General features: G+C 34.3%; 2 protein-coding genes across 2 annotated transcripts; both read right to left on the bottom strand.

Annotated features, from left to right (window-relative positions):
- Positions 1–5580: 5580 nt before the first annotated feature.
- On the bottom strand, positions 5581–6528 carry LOC105081043 (olfactory receptor 8H1-like). Its single transcript, XM_010970164.2, has one exon. It carries the CDS (start codon positions 6526–6528, stop codon positions 5581–5583), a length of 948 nt encoding a protein of 315 aa, XP_010968466.2.
- A 7412-nt stretch (positions 6529–13940) lies between these two features.
- Positions 13941–16169, bottom strand: LOC105081014 (olfactory receptor 8I2). Its single transcript, XM_010970135.2, is given in 3 exon segments — positions 13941–14305; positions 14308–14878; positions 16155–16169. Coding segments are annotated over 3 exon segments (951 nt in total).
- Positions 16170–25963: the final 9794 nt, after the last annotated feature.

Genomic DNA, 25963 nt, shown 5'->3' with positions numbered 1-25963 from the left:
CCAGTAAATTGAAACAAATGAAGAATGATGTTCTTTGTCTCCATATCAAGAAGTTATGATAAAATTATTTTAGTGTAGTAATCTCCCCATTCTTTTTAGACATCTTTAAATAAAGATCATAGTCAAACCTCCACCTGTACACTTTCCACACAGGCAGGAAAAGTGAGTCTTCCATTTGCTTCTTACTTGATTCACTCAGATACACAGACACATAGACAGACGGGTACAGATAGGTAGATACTGACTGCATCAGCACAATAGTATGAGTGCTGACACAGCAAAGCATGGCAGGCTAGTGGCTTAAACAACTGAAATTTATTTCTCACTAGTCTAGAGTCCACAAGTCTGAGTTCAGGGTGAAGCCAGATTTGCCTTCTGCAGTCCTGGCCTTTGTATCATCAATTGCAGTCTCCCTCGCCCTGTGTCTTCACGTATTCTTTTCTCTCTGTGAGTCTATTGCATTAGAGTCCACCCTAAAGGTTTCATTTTCACTTAATTACCATCACAAAGAACTTATCTCCAAACACAGTCACATTCTGTGGTACGAGGATTAGAATTTGAACACATGAATGCTGGCATATATCCTCTGTTTATCTACACACACACAGTCACATAAGAATGTTCTCTTTTCTTTAAAATGTATAGTATTAACTTTCATCTCAATGCAAGTTAAGTTGGATAGGATTCCAAGTTGCAATTGCAAGTAACTTTATGATTATATCTGACAAGCTTGAGCAAATACCACCCAATTGATAGCAAACCTACAGCTGGCATACCCCTGTACCACTTTCCGTGGAATCACTGATTTGGACTCCAGTTTAAAGCACTTTTCTCCATCCTTAGATCCACGCATGGACATCAGTCTAATCCCAGCCAGGGAGTCAGGGATCACGGATATGTGTTCCAGTTCCTAGTTTCACTACCCGATGTTTGTGAGGGTAACTTTCTCTTGTTTTTATATGTTCATCCAGAGCATGTACATTAAACTCATTGTATAATTTTTTACAGAATACAGAGGCTAGGCATTAGGATTTATCAAGATTATACTTAAACTCAAGAATGACAAACCAAGCACAATTTACAGGGTAAGGTACATCTGGCCCTTGGATTTGGCTCTTTCTGAACTAAGCTCCTCTACATCTTTCTGGGTTTCCCTAGAGGTGTGGTCCAGACTCAGTTTTGCTCTCTTTCCCTTTCACCCTTACCCCTCTGTGATGTCTTTGCAGATGCCACCACTCCTCATCGCCCAGGCTTAAGGACCAACGTACAGAAAGCATCCCTACTACGCTCACTTTTACTTCTGCTCCCAGCAGGCCTCATTTTTATTGCAAGGATATGTGCCCTTCAATGATCATTTTTTCCTTAATTTCTTCCTCCTTCCCTTCCTTTCTTTTTTGTTTCTTTCTTTTTCATTTCTCCATTATTATTATTTGTGTTTTGTGAAAATCCTTTTGATTCCAGTCTTAGAACATAGAATACAACTTACATATATTTCCCTAAACTGGGATTACTAAGTTTAAGAACAACTTGACAGTATAAACAGAGCATTTCTTAATGAAACAAATCCTCCCCAATTTTTCTGCATTTCTTTTTCCTATTTGGAAAGCTCTCCCCACTGCTATTCACATGATCCTTTCCTTTAAATCTCTCTTCTTAGTGAAGATCTTATATGACAGTTTATCTGCTTTATATCTCCTCACATTCCTTGTTTATTAAATGCATCATTGCATTTTTAATTATTTTGCATAATATGCAGTTTAATTTCTATTTGATTTGTTGTCTAATCTATTTTCCAGAGTCTAGAACAATGTCTAATACATACTGTTCCTCATAAATATTCCCTTAATGAATGAATATTACAGGTTAAAAAATGTGAAACCATTTTTTTCTTAATTCAACTCAGGGAAACTTGTAAAATAGAGACAGCATTTTTTGTGTCAATGTTAGTTATTGTTTAGATTTTCTGGTTTATTATTTCCTTAAAATATTTTCCTCTTCTTTTCATTAGTCTATTTTGCTCTTCTTTTCTAGTCTTCTGTATTGGATATGGAGTTTCCAAGGAACACTATGTCAGTGACGTCCCTCATTTTTTAAATATGTCATATTTTTGCTATAAATCTATCTGGTATTTTTCTTATTTGTCTTTCATTTGGGAGTGGTTTAGTAACTTATCTTTTAATGCCTAACTGAAATACTTATTTGTAACTGAAAATGTTTTTATTTGTCATTCATTTCTAGACAGAATAAAATTTTTAAATATTCTGAATTCAGAATATTGTTTTCACTAATTATGGCAGTTTTTATACATACTGCAAGTACACTGGAAAAGAAACTGAAATCCTTCTTATTTATGGTCAATGCTTAATATCTATCTATTAATTTCAATAAAATAATCACATTTAATGAGTGCTTTAAGTTTTTAAGTCCTCTTCAATGTTTTCTTGATTAAAAAATTTTAACTGCTGTGTATTAGGCTTTCCTAATATTGGTATGATTCCATGTATTTTTGTCTTTTCATTTCCTCTGTGAGAAGTTTCCTGTTTTAGAATATTTGTTGCTACATGACTATTTGCAAAGATGACAATTACCTCTAAGTTTTCATTATGAATTGAAGTCCTTCAATACAAAGTATCCTTTTCTATTTATTTTAATCTTTCCTGCAATCTGCATTTTTGACATTAAAATGACAACCAATGTTTTGTTTTCATTTGTATTACCTAAATGCACATTTGCCCATACATTTATTTTTAACTTTCTGAAACAATTTTTAATATATTTGCCTTTAAAAAAACTATCTGGAAAGTCTTATTTTAGAGATATGTTATGTGCAAATATATTCTGTATTTTGAATCAACATTATACACTGATAGATTGGATGTGAGATATGTGAGACAATTTCAGGATTATTTGTGTGTCTTTGCCTAAATGAGTACAAAGGTGGCTTCCCTTTACATATGACTAACATTTAGATATTGCTGGTACCTACCTGCAAGCTATCTTGTGAAGATAAACCATGTTAATTTTATCTCTAAAGCCCTTTGAACGTTGTCTGGCACATAGGAAGAGCCTAGCAAAGTATGTTATCACCATTATATCTATCCATTTTTTTTTTGAGGCAAATACAGATATTTATGTTTCTGACATGCTCTATTCTTGTCTTATTTTCTTGATCATATTTTTATTAAATAGCATTTTGGCATGGCACCATGAAAAAGAGTATTATGTTGTACGTTGCTTCAGGCTACATTTTACATAAACTATGATATGCACTAATGTAACAAGGAATGTTCAGGGCAAATGCAAATAGTCCAAATCTTTCTTATTGCCCATAGATTGTATTACACCTTTGTAATGGTATAGTAACCATGGTTTCTAAACTGAATTGTAAAGAGGATAGGGTAGTCTTAATTTAATTAGAATTTAGTTGAATTTAATTGTAATTTTCTCTACTTAAGTGTAGTCCACAAAATCATAGAATCTGTAGACCATATTTGCCAACACAAAACAACGGGATACATTTCCTAATCATAGAAATAATTGAAAGCAAAGTAAAAGCATAGTTTATAAAAAAGACTAGGAAAATGAAAAGGGTCTGTAAACGTATGAAACAACATAATGCTTACAGAAGATGAGAGAGGAGCCAAAAAGCATAATTTAGACAATTGCAAGACAAAACAAATAGTGTTAGCTGTAAATATAGAGGCTAGACAGCATGGATATCAGAGCAAAAATAAGTCGTAATAGTTTTAAATGGCATTCATATTAGATGAAGAAATATTTAAAATAAATTAAGTAAAGGAAAATAATTTATATTTAAAAGACTTGAATAAATTAGTTGACAGTTTTGAATTTGTAAAAATTTTTTAAAAATTAACTCCTAAAAATTTGCACTTTTACATCTTATTTTTAATATTTAACAAATATTTAAGAAAAATCATCAACTATAATTTTATAAACAATATAAATTTCAAAAAATAAAATTTTTACAATCATTTTTTAGTAAAAGCAATCTATATAGTTACCAAAATTCACACTCAAAAAATCTAATACTTGGAAAACAGAAAAATATGTTCTTAAATAGCCTTTAAATAGCAAAAAACATGAAATTTCCAATTCTAGATTATGTAGAAGAAAAATTTAAAAATAATGGAAATTTTAGAAGATTATCTGACTAAAGTTTTTGAGTTGCCACAAAACTTGAATTCATAGTAAATTCATAGCTTTACAATTTATCTTTGTTAAAAGATTTAAAAGAAATGAGTCAAACATTTAATTCAATATTTACTTTAATGATTATAACAAACCTACAGAAATCAGGAGAAAGGTAATGATTTTTTTGAAAAACATACACAGATTTTCAACAAAGAAGCAGTTTACTGAAGCTTGCAGATGAATCACACAAAGCTTGCACATAAATCACACAATTAAATGCTTTCAGGTAGCCACCACTGCATGCAGATTTTTAACGTGATGAATTTCAAACATGTCATGTCCAAAGCATTGCAAAGTAACAGTCTGAATTTTTCTCATGTGCAAAGAACACATTCATCTTAGGTCTCAATGACAAAGGAATAATCAATGGTTAAACTCGTAACTGTACACAGAAAGCTTCAAAAACCTACATAGGAAATATCAGAAATATTGCTTAAGTTTTTAATATATACATGTACATATGTAACTATCCATCTAGAAGAACATATACAAAGCTGTTAATAACTGTTAGGACATTTCCAGTATTTTAAATTTTTCAATATTTTTCAAATTTTCTCCAATGGTAACATATACCATTCTAAGTTCAAAATTGTGAAGCGCTCAGTTTTTCCTTTGCCTTTTGTATTTTTGTTCTTCAAATCAATCGAAACTAATTTATAAAACAGAAAGAAGTGTTCTTTACAAAAAAGCTCATGTGCATTAAAAATACTCAGGAAAATGAGTGTTCCGATTATGATGGCCAGCATTTATTAGTACCGCCTTAAATGTTTTATATCCATTATCTGATATAATATTTATATTAACTATATGGATGTGGAATTGTTACTTATGTCATGTGTTCGAAGACACTTGAGACTGAAAAGATTCAGTGATTTATTAAAGGGTTATGCAGCTAAAAGGACAGCAGATACAGAGTCTGAATTCTGGAGTGTTTGCTTCCAAAGCAAATGCTCATAATCACTCTGCTATATTGCTTCTCCATAAAATATGAAATAATCGATAAAAGTGTTATCATTGTTCCTCCAATGGAGCTTATTTCCAAAGTGAAATTCTCTGAAGTTGGAGTATGCATGGGAATTTGTATGATACAGGTTAAAAGATGACAACTGTATTTTGTTTCATTTTGCAAGTCAGTTGCCCTTAAAAACAAGTATTTAAACCAGAGATTTAACATTTCATAGTTTCCAATTACTATGTGAATTTCTAAAGGCATATTCCTGGTAATTCCCAGATCATAAATGGTCAAATGAAAGATAGCACAACAGAAGGAAAAAGAAAAAAAAAGGATTCTACTGTCTCTGGAAAGAGAGCAAGGAAATACACCATAAGCAAGAAAAAATAGATGAATTTAAAAGTTTAGCATCACTGTTATTTTAATTGCCTGGATCCCTCTCTCTTCTGAGTGACTCTACAGAAAGCATGTTTTACTTCTTTGTTCCTAAGACTATAAATGAATGGATTCAGCATGGGGATCACAATGGTATAAAAAACAGAAGCCACCTGATCCTTTCCCAAGGAGTAAGATTTACTTGGTTTCAAATAAGTGAAAATCATAGTGCCATAAAAGATGGTGACTCCCAGGAGATGTGAGCCACAGGTAGAAAAGGCTTTTTGCTTTCCGGAGGTGGAATTAGTTTTCAGGACAGTAGACAGGATGAACACATAGGACACAGATATTGTGATAAGAGACACCATTAGGGTGGTGCCAGTGACAATGAATATCATGATTTCGATGTCATGTGTGTCAGTGCAGGACAGGGCTAAGATTGGGGATGTGTCACAGAAGAAGTGCTGGATTATATTGGATTCACAGAAATGCAATCTGCTTATGCAAAGGACATTGACAAAGGAGTCCAGAAAGCCAATCAAATAGGACCCAAGGATGAGGAAGCAGCAGCGTCTCAGGGACATAACTATGGGGTAATGCAGAGGGTTGCAGATGGCTACATAGCGATCATAGGCCATTGAGGAGAGAAGGAAACATTCAGTGGCACCCAGGAAGACAAAGAAGTACAACTGGGTGAAGCAGTTCATCCGTGAAATAGACTTGGTGGAGGTCAGTAAGTTCTCTAAGGTTTTAGGGGTGATGACAGTTGAGTAACTGAGGTCAAGGAATGAGAGGTGACTGAGGAAAAAATACATGGGGGTGTGAAGCTGGAGATCCAGGCGGATTATCAGTATCATCCCCGCATTCCCCACCATGGTGATCAGGTATATCAGGAGAAACAGCGTGAAGAGGGCCAGCCGGATCCCTGCAGAATCTGTCAGCCCCTGAAGGATGAAGCTGGACACTTGCGTGTTATTCCTTTGACCCATAGTGTTCAAATGCTATAAACTGTTGAGAAATCAAAGCTAATACTTAACAGGAAGTACTTCAAAAAGATTTGGGTTTATATGAATGCCATGACATTTGTATTAGTTCAGTGTTAATAGAAAGTGATAATAATATAGTGTACAGAGTATGGAGAGAAAATCCTTAATTTGATTGAGAAATATAGGAATAGGTATAAACTGAAATTTGGATAAAATATAATAAAAGTTAATATAGTGGTTAATTACAATAACCCTGATACTATTCTATATGCTTCCTGTTATTAATGCATTTAATCTCCATAAAATTATTATATCATAAGTAGTACATGTAGCCACATTTTTTAGGTGAGAAAAAGGCAAAGAGAATATAGGTAACTTATTCCGAGTCAGTTATTCAATATTGACTCTGGAATTCTAACAAGATCGATTAACTCCAGAGAGCATGCTCATAATACTATGTTCCTATTTACAATTAATTTCAGAAAACCTGATGGATAAATTCTAGGTACATAATAAACAAAGATAGAAAAATAGTTTTAATGCATCATGTATTGTCCTTTTGTTTCCAATTTTATTTAACACAAGATGACAAATTTCAACCCTAGAAGACTCTAGTAAGGTGCATTAAAATTTTGGATCCCATATTAGTATTAATTTTCAAAACATATAATATTTTCAAAGCTTGACCCTTCAAAACAATTTTTTTTCTGAAAATATGCACATTACTTGTAAACCATGATTCCATCAATTCTATATCTCTGATTCCATGAATCCTGGGGTTATTGCAAGGTAAGATCTATATTCTGTACGTACACATGCTCTTCTGGTTATGTCCCCATTTTATTTTATCCTGACTAAAACCTTCTAATTTCGAGAACAATACTCACTGTGAGCCAATGTTGGTGAAAAAGTATCGTCTTCCAATATTATCTGTCTAGAAACATGTCAACCTCAAATTTTTCTCACAAATAAAATGTGAAAACCATTTAAGTTGAAAATTTCTGTAATATAGTATTTGTTTGTTTGGATAAGTTCTTTTTAAATTTTAGTGCATTCATTTTGTTTTATTCTGGGGTAAAAAAGAAATCCACCTAGAAATTTTGTTCAGGTCCTGATCAAATGTAAAATTTGCCAGGAAGTTATGTCTCAAAAGAATATCAGCGATCCACTGTGCATGTGAGCAGAGCAGAGTATGGCTGGCCTCTCACCCTGATGATGCCAGGGTACCTCATATATTGGGGACTGATGATAATGCAACATTTGGTCTTCCCTGTGGACCAATTTTCAAGGAAGACTGCTTGGCAGGATTCCAAAGACAAATGTTTGAGGATTACCTGCAGTTCTGCTGGGTTTTGAGAAGCTAGTATTCTTTTCCCTTAGAAGCCACACAATGAAGAGCCCAATGGTTTGGGCTTCCTTTGTGATGCTCTAAATTTATGTCTGGGGCAGTAGAGAAACTATTTCTAGAGAAATAATTATCCTATGACTGAAGCCATCAGGGATGGAAAGATACATTTTTCATAAGGAAATTTTATATTTTAATGTGTGATGCTATTAAATGAGTAAATATATTCATAAAAACAAAATTAGAATATAACAAAATTCAAAGAATGGTAAGAAAACATTCAAAACTGATGTAACATTTTGATAAATTTCTCCCAATTACTTTTTTCATTTATAGAATGTTTATTTGTATACCTCTAGATTTGCATAAATATTATGAGCCTGTATAATCAGTACCCATCCTAATTTTATAACTAAAATTTCATAATATACTATGACCAATGTTATATTAGTCATTCATTAGACCCATAATTTCATGTATTATGCATTGATTGATATCCTATGACTAATTTCCCTCTATAAATGTTCATCAGATGTCAATGGTTTTATTGAACATTACTTATCCAAGATGAGGAAACAAAAGAAGGCTCTAAAAAGGGTTAGACTGAGAATCAGATTAAAATAGCCTTTTGAATCTTTCATTAATTCATGATAATAAAATCAAGTTTCATGTAGATTTAAAGATGACTCTTACAGGAAAGTCTGCTCAAACTCCTTAATTTCAGGAGATAATTAGTTGGTATGGATAAAGGAGGTAATTTTGCATATATTGTATCTTTGATGAACTTTGGAAGGGCAATTTTACTCATCAAAAGTTAGTGCTGCTCAAACATGTGTCAAATAATATTCATATTTTATGAGAAGGCAAGACAAATTTAAACACAAAAAATGTTCTCTGCCTTTGGCCTCCTCTCTCCCCTCACTGTGCATTGTGTGTCTGCAAAGTGCTTCAGCCAAACTTCCCCCAACAGCAGAAATACCTGCTCAACCATAAAGAGCAATAATCTCCTAGTGTCAATAAGAAAACTCCTTAAAACATAACATTCCTCCTTGCTCTTATTAGGGGCCATGGTGACCCATGCCCCACTACTCGGTTTGTATGCTGACATCTGGGTTGTATAAACTGTCAATAATATGTTATTTAATGTACAGTCCTCTGTTTCAAAAATTTCTATTACTGTCCTTTGACTTCTATTGGGTGGAACAGTTCTTGGAAGTTTCTGAGAGGTTGTTCCCAAGTTATAATCCTCAATTTGTCTTGAATAAAATTTTCCAACTATTTATTAGATTGACTGATTAATTTTTCATCAACACAGGCTTACTTGGAGATTAAGAGGCCAGCATAAACCTATTTGACACTAGGTAACTTTAGAAGTCAAGCCAAAAGAGAGACTAATGGTAATTTCCAATGCAAATGCCACCTCAATAACCATGGTAATTGCAAAATTACCAGGAGCAAGTTTTTCTTGCTTAATATTTTCCCAATTTTGAAGTAATTTTGTCCATGTTTAGTCTTGTTGATGATTTCAGGCTATTCTTATACCATTTATTGTGTCATTACAGAAATGAAAGTCTGATCAGAGATTTTAAATCCTTTTTAATTTAATGATGATATAGTTTAATGCCTTAGCTCATTACAGCTTTAACTATGCATATATATATATATATATATATATATATATATGTTTTTTTCTTTCTTTCTTTCCTGGGTTATTCTAGTTATTTTCATTTTCTTTTTCCTTTGACACATGAAAGAATGATTCTTCTTACTTTTTTGGTTAAGTGTTATTAAATTACCATTTTGCTTTCTAATTAACTAATGGTTACCTGTTTTATCACTTTTTCCCTTACTTTATTAGATTTGTGGGGGACAACAAATAATTTTCCTTCTACCCTTCTAGGTTTTTAGCTGAGACCCACTTTCTGTAATAAAAAACCAAATAAGAGGAGAAAAACAAACAGAAATTTAATAACATGTATACCATTTGTAAACATGGGACACACCCAGGACAACTGAGGAACATACTCCCCAAATGGTCCAGCCCACCACCTTAAGTACCATCTTCACTTAAAGACACAAGAAGATATTGGCAGGAAGAATAGGAACCAGGAAAAGCATTGGAAACAAGAGTGTGTTTGTTAATGCATATTCAATTTCCTGCCTTCTTCATTGATAAGAGTTTCTAGAGATTTAAGCATCTTTCTCTTCCTGGTACAGAGACATCCTTACAAATGGAGATATCTTTTTTAAATGTAAATGTCTCTTACAAAAACATAATTTCTATTTAATTTTCAGAGCTTCTCCTGTGTCTATTGCTTCTTGAAAATAACCAGCTCAAGATAACCTTTATGGCAAAGAGGCATAGTTTGGCACAGAAAATTCTGCTCCCCTTCATACTGAATTATGTTTTTTCTCTAGCACCTGTTAATACTTACTTGTTTCATTTTCTTTTGATACCTGTTTAGTAATACAGGAATTTAATATCTGCATTATTCATCTGAGTGTTACTTTAATTTTAATTTATATGTAGAGATATTAATTATTATCATTGTCATATAGTATATAGGTAATTTAAGATAAATTTTAAATTTTCCTACTTGACTAAGACAATTCAAGACTTAAAAAAATTTGTTCTTAATTTTCAAGCTGAAAAATCTATATTTTTAACCTTTAAATAACAATTTTAAATTGTATTGCATTGCAGTCAGAAAATGTAAGTCCTTTCAGTTAAATTTTGTAAATTTGTTGAAATTGATGGATTAATTGAAACCATTAGTATAAATGATTCATAGATTCTGGGGAAAAAAGTCAAATGTTGATATGAAATCTGGCCTTATCCATTATAGTGTTATAGATTACAAATTCTAAGCTAGGTTGAAACAAATAAACAAACAAACAAACAAACAAAATACAAAATTTTGTGATATGTTAGAGGGTAAAAAGTACAATAAAAATAAATACAATGTAAAACAGCTTAGAGGATGGGGGTTCTGGAATAAGGGCATGAGGAAACAATCAGAAATAATATAATCAAGATAGGCTGAAATTTAAAAAGTTGGAATTTAAGCAAAGATTTGAAGGAGGGAAGAGTTGGTCATGCAGGTTCATTGTAGGAAAGAGGTTCGGATAGGGGATCATCCATGCCAAGGCCCTGTGCAGGGAACAGTCCATAGAATTTGAGGGACAGAAAGGACTATCTAGTAAGAGTGTTATTCTATGATGAGAGGGGGGGTGACAGGAGCAGTATTTGTATGTCAGTGGTGGTAAGTGCTGTGGAGAAAAACAAATGGAGAGGATGCACGGAGACAGTTGGATTTTTCCTTCTAAAAATACATTTCTTCAAAGAAATCTTCAGTGATCAGGTCACACTGAAAGAAGTGAAGTAGAAAATTATACAGATATCTGGAAGAAGTGGTAAACCAACAAGTGTAATAAAAAATGTTTGATGGAAATACTTTATCCTAATGTTTTCCATCACTTTATTATGGTAAAATTTGTGTAAAAACTATAATATCCTGGAGTTTATATGTTGATTCACTCTGATAATCTTTGTTTTTTTAGAGGAATTTTTTACACTTTATAAATATATTTTATTTTTATAGATATATAATGTATATATTATATATTATTTAATTATAAAAATATATATTTATATTTTATAAATATAAAATTATTTATTTTTTCTCTAATATATTTATATTTTATAATACCGATATTTCTATACTTTCTTTTTCTGAGATGTATTTTTTCTTTCTTATTTACTTTCTTTAGCTATTTTTAGATAGTTTTTCTACCATCCCCTTCCCCCATATTTTGAAAAGGCAAATATCCTGTGCAAAGCCCTAAGTTATTTTACACTGCTTTCTCCAATTCTCAGATAATAATCTGAAATTCATTTCTGAATGGACCTCTAATTTTTGTGTAATGGCACAAGAGTAAGTCTGACTCTACCTGCTATCAAAAAGCCAGTCTTGTTTTATTTTCATGGAGGAATTTGTTTCTTCAGGAATTTCTGCAAAGGTTCTTAAAAATAAAACAAGTTAAGAAACAATTTTACTTTTTTCTTTATTTTCATAGAAAAAGGTGGTGAAAGGTGATGAAATGGAACACAATCTTAAGGAACACAGATGGTTGACAGGAACATTACAAAGGCACTGCACGCTTACTAGACTGACTAAACTGAGTCAGATGGAATTCCTGACCTTCATGGATCTGTCACCATGCTCCAAAAGGAAAGAAAATATTTACTTACATATTTCATATGTGGTACATTTGCTACACATTTTGTTGTGGAGCACAAGTCGAATAAACAAACTTCTCTCAAAGAGTGAAGGACAGTTCTCTCAATCTTGGAAAAAAAAGAACTATTATAAGCACACACATTTTCTTTTAAAAGCAGCTCACCAAATTAATCTTCAGTTCCTTATGTTACCACAAAAAGTACAGACCCCAGTTCTCATCATACTCAAAACATAAATTTACAGTTGGGAGATGGTGCATTGTGTAGCAAGAGATTTTAAAAGATTTATTTAGAAAAGGAAAAGTGCACCCCCAAGGATGGTAGGTGGGCTGCCCCAAGGGAGGAAAGGTGCTCATTTTTGTCAGCACTTTCCCTTATGCCCTCGCTCAGAGGTGGCCTTTTGATTGATTGACAGCTTTTACCCCTGGAGTGCTTAGTCCTGTCTGGCCCCTTTGTGCACATCCTTACCCATGGTGCACACACCCCATAGGAGGTGGCAAACAGCAGTGTTAATTAGAATACAGTGAGCATTGGATCATGTCTGGTCAAGTCTTTTCCGCTACTACGCAGTCGGGGCTGTCGAGTCCTACCCGGTTTCTTGCTGGTGCTCATTTAGAAAAAATAAACCCCCTTTAAGCTGCATGTGGGCATAATGTCATTTTCCAGACCGTCCTCCCTCTCCCCCACCCATCTGCCTGGTGCCCCCACTTGTCTAACTATCTGACACTTCCAACATACATTTTAAAATGTGATTGCCCAGCTCCTCTGGTTATGACTCAATGATTCATGCACAGGAAAGCAGTCCTGAGGGTTACATCTTTTCCATAAATCCATTAAATGGGATTTATGTTGAAGTCTCTTTTCAAAGAAAAATAAAACAAAATCCCATTCCTCCTTCTAATACTATAGACTTAATGAAGCTTTTTCTGCCTGATTTGAAGAAATCAGAGTCTCCATCGATACCTCCAAAATGCTTCAGGAATTTTGTTACAGTTAGTGCTTCATTTATACACACACACACACACAGACACACACACACACACACACACACACACACACATTTAAGTTTGTCAAGTCTTTGAACTTAGGAAGGTACATTATTGTTGCTATGAAGTAGAACTCTGCTGTTTTTGATGAAGACCATACTCCGCTTCATAGACCCATAATTTTCTATGTAATCAAGGATCATGATCAAGATAAATGATCAAAATTTTAACTGTTAGGACAAGAGGAACCCACATTACCTGGAGATTTCTCTGTACTACCCAGTGTCGCTTGTCATCACTAGTATTTACACCTCACTGAAATGACTTCAACCACTACCCCCTCCAACCCTGGAATTACATTTGCTTTTGTTAACTCTGTACCCTTTCCTTTGCTCTTAGGCCATCAGCCATCATTTCTTGTTAACGATATTTAAGAGTCATCGTCTCAATCTACTACTCATTTTCTACACTCAGCTTGATGATGGCTGAGAAAAGAGAACGTCAAACCATATGGACAGTCAGTATAATTGCTGTTTAACGTGTGTGGTGTGATGGCATGCTCATGCAAGAATGTGCAGGGAGGGACTCAGTCCCTGCTTTCCTTACTTGTTTGTGCATGTCTATGTCTGAATAATTTATGTATTGAAATGAACTCCTAAGACAGAGATTCAGTATTCCATATAAACAAATAAAATGATAATTCACCTCCTTTATGTCAAGATTCTAAGTTATTATTCAGTTTGTGTTATGCCTTTGGACTTACTCTAGTCTTTTCCTAATTGTTGTAGCAATTGAATGCCTGAAACCATCCAACTTTTCTTTAATTACAACAAGCAGAAATTTGTCATTTAAAAAGTTTTCTATGTATGACTCTCAGGAGAGCCTTTTTTACGTCTTTGTTCCTCAGACTATAGATGAGCGGATTCAGCATTGGGATGACCACCTGTGCCTGGGTCAAGGATGATGTGTTATTGGGCTGCAGATATGTGAAAATCAGGGACCCATAGAAGACGGCCACACCCAGGAGGTGGGACGCACAGGTGGAAAAGGCTTTCTGTCTGCCTACCGCAGACTGGATCTTGAGGATGGCTGAGATGATGGGCGTGTAATTGATGGTGATAATGAAGAGGGAACTGAGAAGGGTGAAACCAGCTAAAACAAAGATCACCATTTCTGTGCTGAAGGCATCTCCACACTACAGGGCCAAAGAGCTGTGGTGTCACAGAAAAAATGGTTGATGCTGGCATTACAGAATGCCAAATTGCTTATCATGCAGATGGATATCAGAGAATTTGTGAAGCCTATTGTATATGGCATGACTCCCAACCAGCTGCACACTTTCTGGGACATAACCACTGAATACAGTAAGGGATTGCAGATTGCCACATAGCGGTCATAGGCCATTGACCCCAGAAGAAAACACTCGCTACACACCAAACCCACAAAAAAGTTCATTTGAACAAAGCAGCCAATGAAGGAGATGGTTTTCTGTTTTGACTGGAAATTCACCAGTGCCTTGGGGATTACAGTAGAGGAATAAAATATGCCTATGTGTGCTAAATTGCTAAGGAAAAAGTACATAGGAGTGTGAAGCTGAGAGTCAATTCCGATTAACATAATTAGCCCAAGGTTCCCCCATACAGTGAATAGGTATATAAAGAGAAATATCCAGAAAAGGCTGACTTGCAGTTCAGGGTGATTTGCAAATTCAGAGAGAATGAAGAAAGTCACCTCCGTGAAATTGTTCCCAGCCACTTTTATCAGCCTAGGCCTTTGACTTACCTGCTGAGTAACAGTGATAGAAGTTAGAGAAGGATTCAACCCTAAAGATAACCAGCATTGACTTAGACTCCCATAATGAAAGAGTGACAGGTGGGGAGCAAATATTTAATGACTTTAATTTAATTGAAAATTTATATATAATTTTCTTTTTTTTTAAGAGAATTGACATGCTGATTAAAAAAAAAAAAATTCCAAGTTCACAATCCTGTGGAACTCATTGCACTCAAAGATATTTATGGAGCGTGACATTTGAAGGATTCCTCCTGAAATATACCATCTTCAACCCTACTGTATCTCTGGGCCCCAAACCGTATACTTGGGAATTTACCTACTGGATTAGTTGTAAGGTATTCTCAGAAAATATAAAGTTGTTTAGGAAAGGAGGCTCTGTGATTTGTGAATTCAATGATATCTTTGTGTGTCAGTCTTCTTAATGACACTTTTCAGGGTTATTATAAGAGCTTAATAATATCTTAGATGGGCACAACAAATATTTCCTTGGAATCAATAAAGCTTTCTTAAATTTTATAAAATACATATACAAATTTTTATATGATTTATAAAATATATTTTATAAATACATAAAGCATATAAAGCTTACACACAGATAAAACAGGAAAGCAATTTTTTGCTTTTTTATACGTTAATGCTAAACTTCGGTATACTTTTTTCTACCACATGTCCTTTCTTTCTGTTGGTTCGCTACTACCAAACGAGGAAATTACCCTGTCACATAGCCAGATTGTTTGATGTGTGTGGTTAGTGACCATGTTTGTTTCCAGCATGAAGCACCTGGTTATCTACAACTTCAGGTAATATCTAATTCATTGCCAAATAGCAATTTTCAAAAATAAAAAGCCTACAAATGGTAAAAGGAATATGATTTGTTATATTTAAAACAATTAAAACATAAGGTGATTTCACTAGAAATTAGAGAACTTATTTGCCCAACTCAATTGACACAAGTATGTGATAAATAAAACTGAAACTAGCATGATATTACTGCAAGTTCATTTGAGACATTTAGCACTCTGCTTGGTTAAGTATACTTAATCATTTAGGGTCTCCCACGTTCACAACGCTCCTATTTGTTTATCCATTCATTCCTTTAAGTAGCATTTAGTCCATGAAGACATTTTGTCTTGCCTGGCATTATTCTTAAAGCTTACTGGAGATGCAGGCATGTAAAAAGAAAATGTTTCTCAGTGTAAGAAACACACACACACACACACATGCACACACACAACAAAGAAAAGAATGATAAAATTAGACTTACCTGGTATTGAGTCATCAAACAGAAAACCCCTTCTCTCTCAGCTCTCTTCCATCTATTTTCAGGTTTATGTTCAGACAATAAGAAGAGAAAACATTTTGCAACCTTTGCAAAATCCACCATTAGTTTTTGGCATATGGCTAGATCTCTCTCCTCTATAAATCTGAATCCCATGAATTCTCAGTATATTGGCTTGTGTCTGTTGTGTTTGCTGTTGCTGCTGCTGTTAGCACAGGGCTCTGTTTCCTATATAATGCACCCCTATTGGTATTAGGAATTTTATGGAAAAATGTGGATAGTTTTGATGACAGTTCTGGATAATGCATGTATTATCTTCCATTGATAGGATAAAAATAACAGAATTAACAAAATAATTATTTATTTTTGTGTGTCTTCTTGAGAATTAAAATCTATTTTTTTTTAGGTCAAACTTAGATTTGTATTCAGGATTAATTTTGTTCTTAGTGTATTTCTAAAGCAGTCCCATTTAAAAAAAGGATTGTCTTCTGAAATCTAGTATACCAGCATCTCTTTTTAAACTTGCAAAGTTATATGATAAAGAAATTGGTCAATTAGCATTGTTGATCTCTTGAGGGTTGTATTTTAATTGTGCCCCAAGGTTTGTTTTTAATTTTCCTAGAATGCATCTCCAGTGGAAAAGTTCGGAAGTAAATGTTCCTCAGCTGTGTGTATTTAGTTTAAATGACTATAGACATACTGAGTAATGTAATTAATGTAGTTTTAAAAATTATCTTTGTTTTGATTTATGTATGTGTGTGTATATATATATATCTCAAACATCTTTTATAAAGCATTACGAAATATATGTGAAATACATGACATTAGAGAATATCAGATAACCATTGCTCCTGCCTGGGGTTTTGCTGGTCTCTCAGGTAAAGCAGTGAGCATTTCCAGCTACTGATTTAATAGTGTTAGTATACGTTGAGATTATGTTACCACCTATGTCAATCTGTCATGTATGTATTTATTTTTAAAACAGGCATTCTGTGATTTTTAACTGACTGTGCTTAATGGTGCATACACACAAAATAGGCTGAGAATATGTATGTCATCTAGGAAAATAAGCAAAAAAAAAACCTAAAGTAAAATTAAAGGTCATGCTCTCAGTTTCATGTTCAGCTGATAGGTCAGTACTTTGAAAAAATTTAATTACATTATTATTTCATTTGTTGTTGTTGTTGTTGTTGTTGTTGTTGTTGTTGTTTTTAAGCAATTTCCTAAGCCACACCCCTATAATGACTGAATTGGTAGGTCTGAGATTGATCCAAAAAAGTAACTTTTTCAGAATGCCTCAGGTCCATGGACTATTTTCAGACACTAGCTTAAAAGGATCTCACAGACTTGCCTAATTAAGTGACTGTTCTACTGTTATCATTATATTCTCTTATTTTACTTCTTTTTTAGAAGATATTTACTATGATAAATCATATGTTGAGACAAGACAGACTCTTCATTGGGGAGGAAAACCATGCATCTCTAATCCTACTTGACACATTAGAGATTTAAAGAAAAAGAATAAAATCTATTATAAATGGGCCATATCACTTACTGGTGATCAACATATTTAGATATTAGGACAAAAGAAATGATTAGTACTCTTTTTACCCTCTAGTATGTGTCTTGAGAAAAGAAAACTTTGAAAATACTGAATAATATACCTGTAATCTCAAATTTCCATCCATTTCTTACTTATTCTTTCCATATACTTTAAGCACTATTAAATGACAGATACTATGATTTGTGTGGGACTGCAAAGATGAGAATATTGTCTCTACTTTCAGGCTACTTAAGGTTGATTGCTTCTTTCAAGATTCAAGATTCAAAATTTGTCTCAGTTCTTTAATAATCTGATATTTGTTGAGTTAATAGGTTCATACCTACCAGTGTATACCTGATATTAGGGCTAGAGTTGACTGCTCTATAGGATTAATGGGCATGTAGTAAATGCTTACTTAATTCAATTCATATTTCTTATAAACCCATTTTAAGTTCTAGTTGTTAACCAGCTATATTTAACTTTTTAGTTAATTTTATTCAACTTCCAGAGTTTCAACATGCTCTTTACTCAGTTTCATGAATGTTAACATCTTACATAGTCATTAACACAAAGAAGTTCACACTGATACAATAATGTTAACAAAACTACACATTTTATTCAATTTCACCAGCTTTCCCCCAGCGTCCTTTTTTCTCTTCCAGGATCCAATCCAGAATATCACACTGCAATTAGTGTCATGTCTCTTTAAGTGTTTCTATCTGTGACTTTCCCATTTTCTTTCCTGTTCTTTCACGACTGACACTTTTCAAGATAACTGGTCAAGTGTTTTACCGATGTCTCTCGATTTAAGTTTGCCTGATGTTTTCTTATGATTAATTTGAAGTTAATCATTATGAGAAAAAGGTACCAGTGAGGTGATATGCATGTCCTTTTCATATAATTAGAGGATACAGGATGTTAAGTAGTATTACTAGTAATGTTAAACTTGATCACTTAAAGTACTGTCTGCAAGTGCAAACTGGAGGCTATAGCTTGAGTGGTAGAGCACCTGCCTAGCATGCATGAGGCCCTGGGTTCAACCTCCAGTGCCTCCTGTGAAAATAAATAAACAAATTTGATTACCTCCCACCTGACAGAAAAGAATTATAAAATAGTGCCTGCCAGACTTCTTTACTGTAAAGTTATGATTCTTTTTTTTAAACTTTTTTTATTGAGTTAGTCATTTTACAATGTCATGTCAAATTCTAGTGTAGAGCACAATTTTTCAGTTATACATGAACATACATATATTCATTGTCACATTTTTTTTGCCATGAGCTACCACAAGATCTTGTATATACATCCCTGTGCTATACAGTATAATCTTGTTTGTCTATTCTGCATATGCCTGTCAGTATCTACAAATTTTGAACTCCCAGTCTATCCCTTCCCACCCTGAAGTTATGATTCTTTACTACATGATTTATATAAACTAACATGTATACAGAATATTAATAAATTTTACTTAATTTTCTTTCCTATGTAATTTACATAAATTATATAAATATGGAAGACAATTTAGATTATGTAAATATTTTGTTTATACTTGTTGGCATCTATCAACATATTGCCTCTAACAATTATGGTGGTGTTTTCATAGTAAATTTCCATTTCCCTTAGTCTTTCAACATATTTTAATTGAAATGAGTCTGTAAGGAAGAGTCATCATTTCTTATTTATTTGTTTATAGCAGTATATACTCTTTGATAATTAGTTTGTTTTGGGGGGTTATTATCCAATACCCCCATCACTTCCATTGCTGCTCAATTCATTCTAGCTTTGCTAATGGAACCGTCATTGAATTAACTCCCACGTGCTCTGCTCTTTGTTTGTTTGATTCATCTCCACTTCTTACATCCTGACAGTGCAGTGTGCTCCAGGTTTATGATATATTTTCCTGGACTATGCTCTAGAAAGTGCCACTTCTCAAAGGATCCCTGTTATTATTATATTATAAATTTTTAAATAAAGATAATGACATTGATGAAGTCATTAAGTTTTATATAAATATTTTGGAAAGTAATTTAGTAAAGTGTCAAGATAAAAAATATGCATTTCATCAAAGAATTCAATTATTAGACAACTATCAGGATGAAAACAAGTAGAAAAATGAATAAGTTTTACACACAGACTTTATCATTTTGCTATAAATTACTTTGTAAGACATTAAAACCTGAAGTGTACAACCCAGGAGGTGGATATTTTGGCTGGCCCAGTGTACATTAGAACTTTAGTTTGTGATTATGAGACATCATTCAGCACTTTCCACATCCTAACGAGTCTCTCATTAAGTAATAGTTTTGCTTTTGAAATCTTGGTTTAACATTAACAGTGATTACTTATTTTTTTGAAAATGCATGGCAGTTGTGGTGATATGCAATCAGAATATTTAACAATGGGATTATTATGGAAGAAAATATAGGCCACATAGAAACAATGAAATACAATTTGCTTTAAAATACTTTGATACATATTGACATAAGTTTAATTGTCAAGTAATAAGAAAAAAAAAAAAGAAAAGCCCACAGACTTACAGAGTTTGACAGATAAGGTTTATTGCTAGGCACTATGGGTTATTCCATTTGATAAATATCAGCATTCTTTCCACAAATTTGAAACTGTTGTTCACTAAGCATTGCAAAGGTGTCACCAGCAAAGACTGTGTTCTCTCTCTTAACAACTGTAGTGATGACAGTGGTGCAGGACCGAGTTTCTGATGCATGTCTGAGTAAGTGGGACTATAATATGAACATAGCAATGTGGGAATCTAAGAGTCATTTTGTTTAAAAAAAAACTTTCAGCATTTTCAAGTGGCTGTACTATTTAATGGAAATTTCCTAAAGGCTGATTTTTTGTGTGTGTGTGTGAATTCCAATATACACTGATATAACAGAAAACCTCTGCATTGCTATTTTGGTATTTCTGTTAAACAACAGGGAGAAATAGAATTGTCATAAAAATAAACACTTCTGTGCCTGTGGCATTATTTTTAAAGTAAAATATTCAAATTTTAAAAGTTCCAGGTAAATATGGCAAACAAAATGCATGCAGAAAATTGTGTTTCCTTGTGTAAAATGGGAGAAGGTCTGTGGACAAGTACACAAATATATGTGTGTTTGAACGCTACTTCTCAAATGTTGGATGCTGTCTGATCTCGGGTAAGCTTTTAACTCCCTTGATCACTTGTTTCCTCATCTGTAAAATGGGTCAGCTCTTCTAGAGCTGTAAAGAGGGAAGACTGATTTCACTCTCTGTAACTGATTCTTTTTGAAGTATCTGTATGCGCATGTGTGTGTGTGTACGTGTGTGTTTCTGTATGTGTGTTTGGGTGATTGTCACCTACTGGTTCTTCTATATCCAATTAAAACTGAAAATCATATTCTGTAACTAACCAAACTGTAGAAGATGGTGTCAATTTATTACCTAAGAAGTTAGTAGAGATTCAAAGTAATAATTGAGGAATCGAAAGAATCTAAATTATGCAATGGCACAAAATTATTTTAAACTGGAGCCACTTGGGATTCAGTCGATGCAGAGAGATGTTTTCTCTGAGCCTCCTTTATCTGACTAAAGGCAGAACTTCTGAGAATGAAGCTGCCATAAATCCTCTCTCCCTGGACTGCTTTGTCTTGAAGAGGAAGTCAGAAAAGACCACTTGCTCCTGCATAAACAAATGATGTCACAGAATTTCCTGTCTCTCATTTGCTCCCTTAGAAACCCATTTGTTTTTCCCATAGAAGCCATGTCTCCTTCTCTCTTTCCTATATTGTTGGGAGATAAACTTCATCTCTAATTTTTGAGCTAGCCACTTTTTTTGGTGCACTCATATACATATGAATGCACTTTGTCTATTCTCCTGTCAAGCTGCCTTTTGTCAGTTTATCTTTTTTAATTAAATATATTTATTTATTTATTTTTAATGGCTGTACTGGGGATTGAACCCAGAACCTCATGCATGCTAAGCATGTGCTCTACCACTGAGCTATCAGTTTAATTCACAGGCCCTTAATTAGTAAACCTAAAAACATGTAGCATCAATCAATATTTCTTAAATTTTTTCTTGAAATTTTATATTCATTGAGCAAATTTTTTTGCATAATAATTCTTTTTATTGCTTCTTTGTCCTCTGTGTTTCTTATACTGTATATCAGGAGATTTAATATTGGTGGCAAAAGGGTATAGAACACAGACAGGATTTTGGCTCTATCCTGTGGGTAGCTAGAGCTGGTCCCCAGATAAGTAAACATCACTTTTCCGTAGAAAAGAGTCACTACCATTAGGTGGGAGGCACACGTGGAGAAGGCTTTGTATCTGCCCCTCAAAGACTATCTTCAGGACAGTGAGAAGGATGCTCAGATAGGAACTAACCATCATCAGAAAGGTAGCCACTGACACGGTCCCAGAAAGGACTGTAAACAAAGCCTCATTGTACTGGGTATCAGAACAGGAAAGTTGGAACAGCAGTGGGATATCACAAAAATAATGGTTGATGACATTGGGACCACAGAAGGACAGACTGAGCAAGCCACTCAAATGGGTGAGTGAGTAGGTGCAACCTACTAGGTAGGACGCAGTCACCAGTTGGATGCAGAGTGTAGGGGTCATGAGACCTTTGTAATGAAGGGGGCGGCAAATGCCATTGCAGCCAGAAAGAAGTATTCTGTGGTCAAGAGCATGCTGACAAAGGAATACTGAAGGGGGCAACTGCAAAAGGAGATGGCTCTCTGTCCTGCTATGTAGTTCATCAGCATCTTAGGGATAAAGACCAAGGAATAGCAGAAATCCAAGAAAGCCAACTGGCTGAGGAAAAATTACTTGGGAGAATGGAGCTGGGCACTAGCCAGGATGACTGCAATCAGCCAAACGTTGCCCAACACAGTGATGAGATAAATCAAGAGAAACAGCACAAATAGGACATATTCAGTTCAGGGTCATTGGTCAGCCCCAGGTGGATGAACTCAGTTATCTCACCGACATTTCTGTTAGCCATTTATGTGGCTCCTTTCTGATGGGTCTACAGAAAATGAGAGGAAACAGAAAATAAGTAAAAGGTGCAGATTGAACATGAATTTGTTCTACCAGCATCTTTAGAAAACTGCATGGTTTTGGTTAATAATAATAATCCATAGTCAATTCATTTCTTGCAAGTATGAAAGTTAGCCTGATTCAGAACCGTATTTGGATCAAAGTCTCACCAGGGGCTGTGAACTGGTAGTAGGTTCCACATAAGAACCCCTGGAGAAAGTAAACTCCACGTGAAAAGCTGTAATAGTGATCTTAGTTCAACAGATACAGTTCAGAGGTGGATGTTGGATAACAGTGCGTCTCAGATTCCAGAACACAAGACAAGGACCTCATGTTTTAAGGAAGAAGATCCCTTAACAAAGAACAAAAAACTTAACGTTTAACAGGTAAATTCTTGGGGCATCTGGCAAAATTATTCTCTATGACATCTTTTTAACTTAGACTAAAATACACATGACATGTTAAACAATATAAATAACAAGCGGGCAGAATATACATATATGTGTATATAATGTCATCTAATACAATTGATCATTATCCATAGAAATGGAAAATGAGAATTAGGTGTGTCCAGACTGAATGAAACAACTTAAAACATTTTCTCTCAATATGATGTCACTTATTCGTTAAAACTCAGTTATTCCAGGAAGTCATTCTTTGTTATGCCAAAAGATATTTATCATTCCACGGTTGGAATTCTTATAGCATTTATTACCAAATGGCCTAAATTAGACCACAGCAGATTTTTCTGCCTTAAGATTGAGTCAAACACGTGTTTGAACCCCTACAGTCAAGAAATCTCAACTCTAGATGGGGTGGATGTAGCTCAGTGGTAGAATGAGTGCTTAGCATCCATGAAGGCCTGGGGTCAATTCCCAAAACCTCTATCGATGTAAATAAATAAATAAACCAAATTACTGCCCCCCCACACACACACACAAAGAAAAAAAGATTTTAAGTCTAAACTTTAACTTCAAGGACAATGCATGTGATTTTGGCACATTAGCTCACATATGAATCTGGGGTTTTATCCAGGAAAAGTTAAATCATTAAATCAATTTTATTTTAGCTTTTATCTTATCACCCAAACTATGTGAGAAGCAACATTCTGATATCTAATATATTTGGGAAACACTTGGCTAAATAACTTTTAAGGAAAGCTTTCTTTACTGCAGGACTTATAGAAATGCATAATATTTGACTGTGCTTTGCAAGTTCCAATAAGATAAATAAATACAGAACACATTTCATATTAATTTGACAGTCAGATCTATCTTCACTAAATATTAATGAAGATGATGTTCCATAATCTGTGCTTTGGGAATAATATTTCCTTGATATTGAATACAGAGTGTGTGGGCTTGGATTTCTAACCTTTATTATCAGTGTTATACAAAGAAAGTTATTTGATGACAATTCTGCATATCATGGTGTCAGATAACTTTATGTCCGTTGGCTAGGAGACCATCCCGAGTCTAATTTTTCTCACACTGGATATAGAAGATATAAAAAGAATGGCTAGTCACTTTATACCACGTTGAGCTGTGATTGCAAGTCTAACTCTTGGTTTCCTAGCCTAACTATTAGATTCATGTCTAAACCTTTCTCAAGCAGTAGTTGTAAGACTTAAATAAGAAAATATGTGGAAACAGGGTGGCTCACCATGGGTACTCTCAAATGTTTGCTGTCTGTTCAAAGTAAAACAAATAAGGAAAACAGACTGGACTCTGCTGACCTACTGGACAGATGCCTTTGACTAAAGTGATTATTTGGATTTTTGCTTTTTTGGTTTAGTTTTGATGAGTTAGCTTTGCCTTGACTTTGTTTTTAAACAAACCAATTTGTTACTTTGATGATGAATTTCTTCTTATTTCACTGATTTTGTATTTCTCTTTAATTTTCACTTCATAACTGGTACATTTCATCTGGACTTCCTTTCACTGTAAAGTCAGTTATGCAGAATAAATTAGTCTTTGAGTCTAAAATTTAGCTCTGCTAACAGGACCAAATAAATGGCTGCTCTTTTCCTCAGATTTAACACAATTCAACAGTTTGCAATAGTCAATCTCAATGAATTTCTGTAAGTAAATTCCCTCCTGTAACTGGCACAAGTATGTGACGCTATAAACACAGCTACCTGAGGAAATATGGAATAAGCCCTCTAATGACCTCAAGCAAGCCGGTTGACCTGGTCATGGTCTAACTGGGTTTCAATTATCTCAGTAACTGGGACGGATTCAAGGAGACGATTATCTTCACATTTCATTCACAGTGTCTATTGAGAGTTGCTCTGTTTGAATACAGGGAAAGGCATTTATAACTCCTTTGTTAGAGCACACGAATGCAATCCCTACCTGGTGTTGAGAGGAATCCTGGTCACTCCTATTGGTTTCCTGACTTGTGCTTATATTTGGCTTAGGGCATTTGGGGGATGCCATCCACAGGGGTCCTGTGAGCACCTGGTCTCAACAAACAGCTAGAGTCCTGGGAGAGTAATGTCCCAGCATGATCTTGTCAAATGATAGAAATTCACGTATTTGGCCTTTTCTCTGTTTTAGAGAAAATTGTCACATGTGTCTTATCTCACTTAGATGAGTCTCTACAAGGAAAAAATGAATTATTAAAAAATGAACTCCACTGGTGTCTATAGTTATGATTTACAGAACTTAATAATATGTACATTGGCTTTATATATGTTTATAATACTGGTTTTAAAGAGCACTAAGCTCCCGCTGTTGGGGGCCATGTTCTTCTATAAATACATTGTTACTGATATGAACATGGAAAACACACACATTTACATCTGAGAGAGCTCAAAAGAAGGGGGAGCAATGACTAAGCAGAACTCAGGTCTGTGTGTGTTTTTATACACTGGATTGCCTTTTAATATTGGGGTAATTCAGTCAGTTAGGACACTAAAATAAATATCAGGTTCAACACTTTTGTCACAATAGTGGCTGAACATAAAAATAAATTTTAGAAATACTGAGTAGGTTGATATTTGGGGGATAGACTGGGAAATAAAAAGGAGGTAGCTGTAGAGTGAAATGGTAGGCTAAACTTAAAAGAGGGGGACGGGATATTCTCTTGTAAGACTAAGTCCCTAAGATGAGTCAAGTGCACCAAACCAATACACACAGCATGAGAAAAGGTGGGGAAAATCTGCAGTAATTTTAAAATGAAGCAATACTGAAAACAGACCAACACACAGGGGATGTTAGAAGGA

Source organism: Camelus bactrianus, chromosome 23 (assembly GCF_048773025.1).
Source record: "Camelus bactrianus isolate YW-2024 breed Bactrian camel chromosome 23, ASM4877302v1, whole genome shotgun sequence".
NCBI classification, from domain to species: Eukaryota; Metazoa; Chordata; class Mammalia; order Artiodactyla; family Camelidae; genus Camelus; species Camelus bactrianus.
The sequence above is the reverse complement of the archived record's forward strand: the minus strand, read 5'-3'. Positions and strand labels throughout refer to the sequence as shown.

Excerpts from the sequence above, each read along its gene's own strand:
- LOC105081043 (XM_010970164.2), bottom strand. The coding sequence starts at position 6,528 with ATGGGTCAAAGGAATAACACGCAAGTGTCCAGCTTCATCCTTCAGGGG.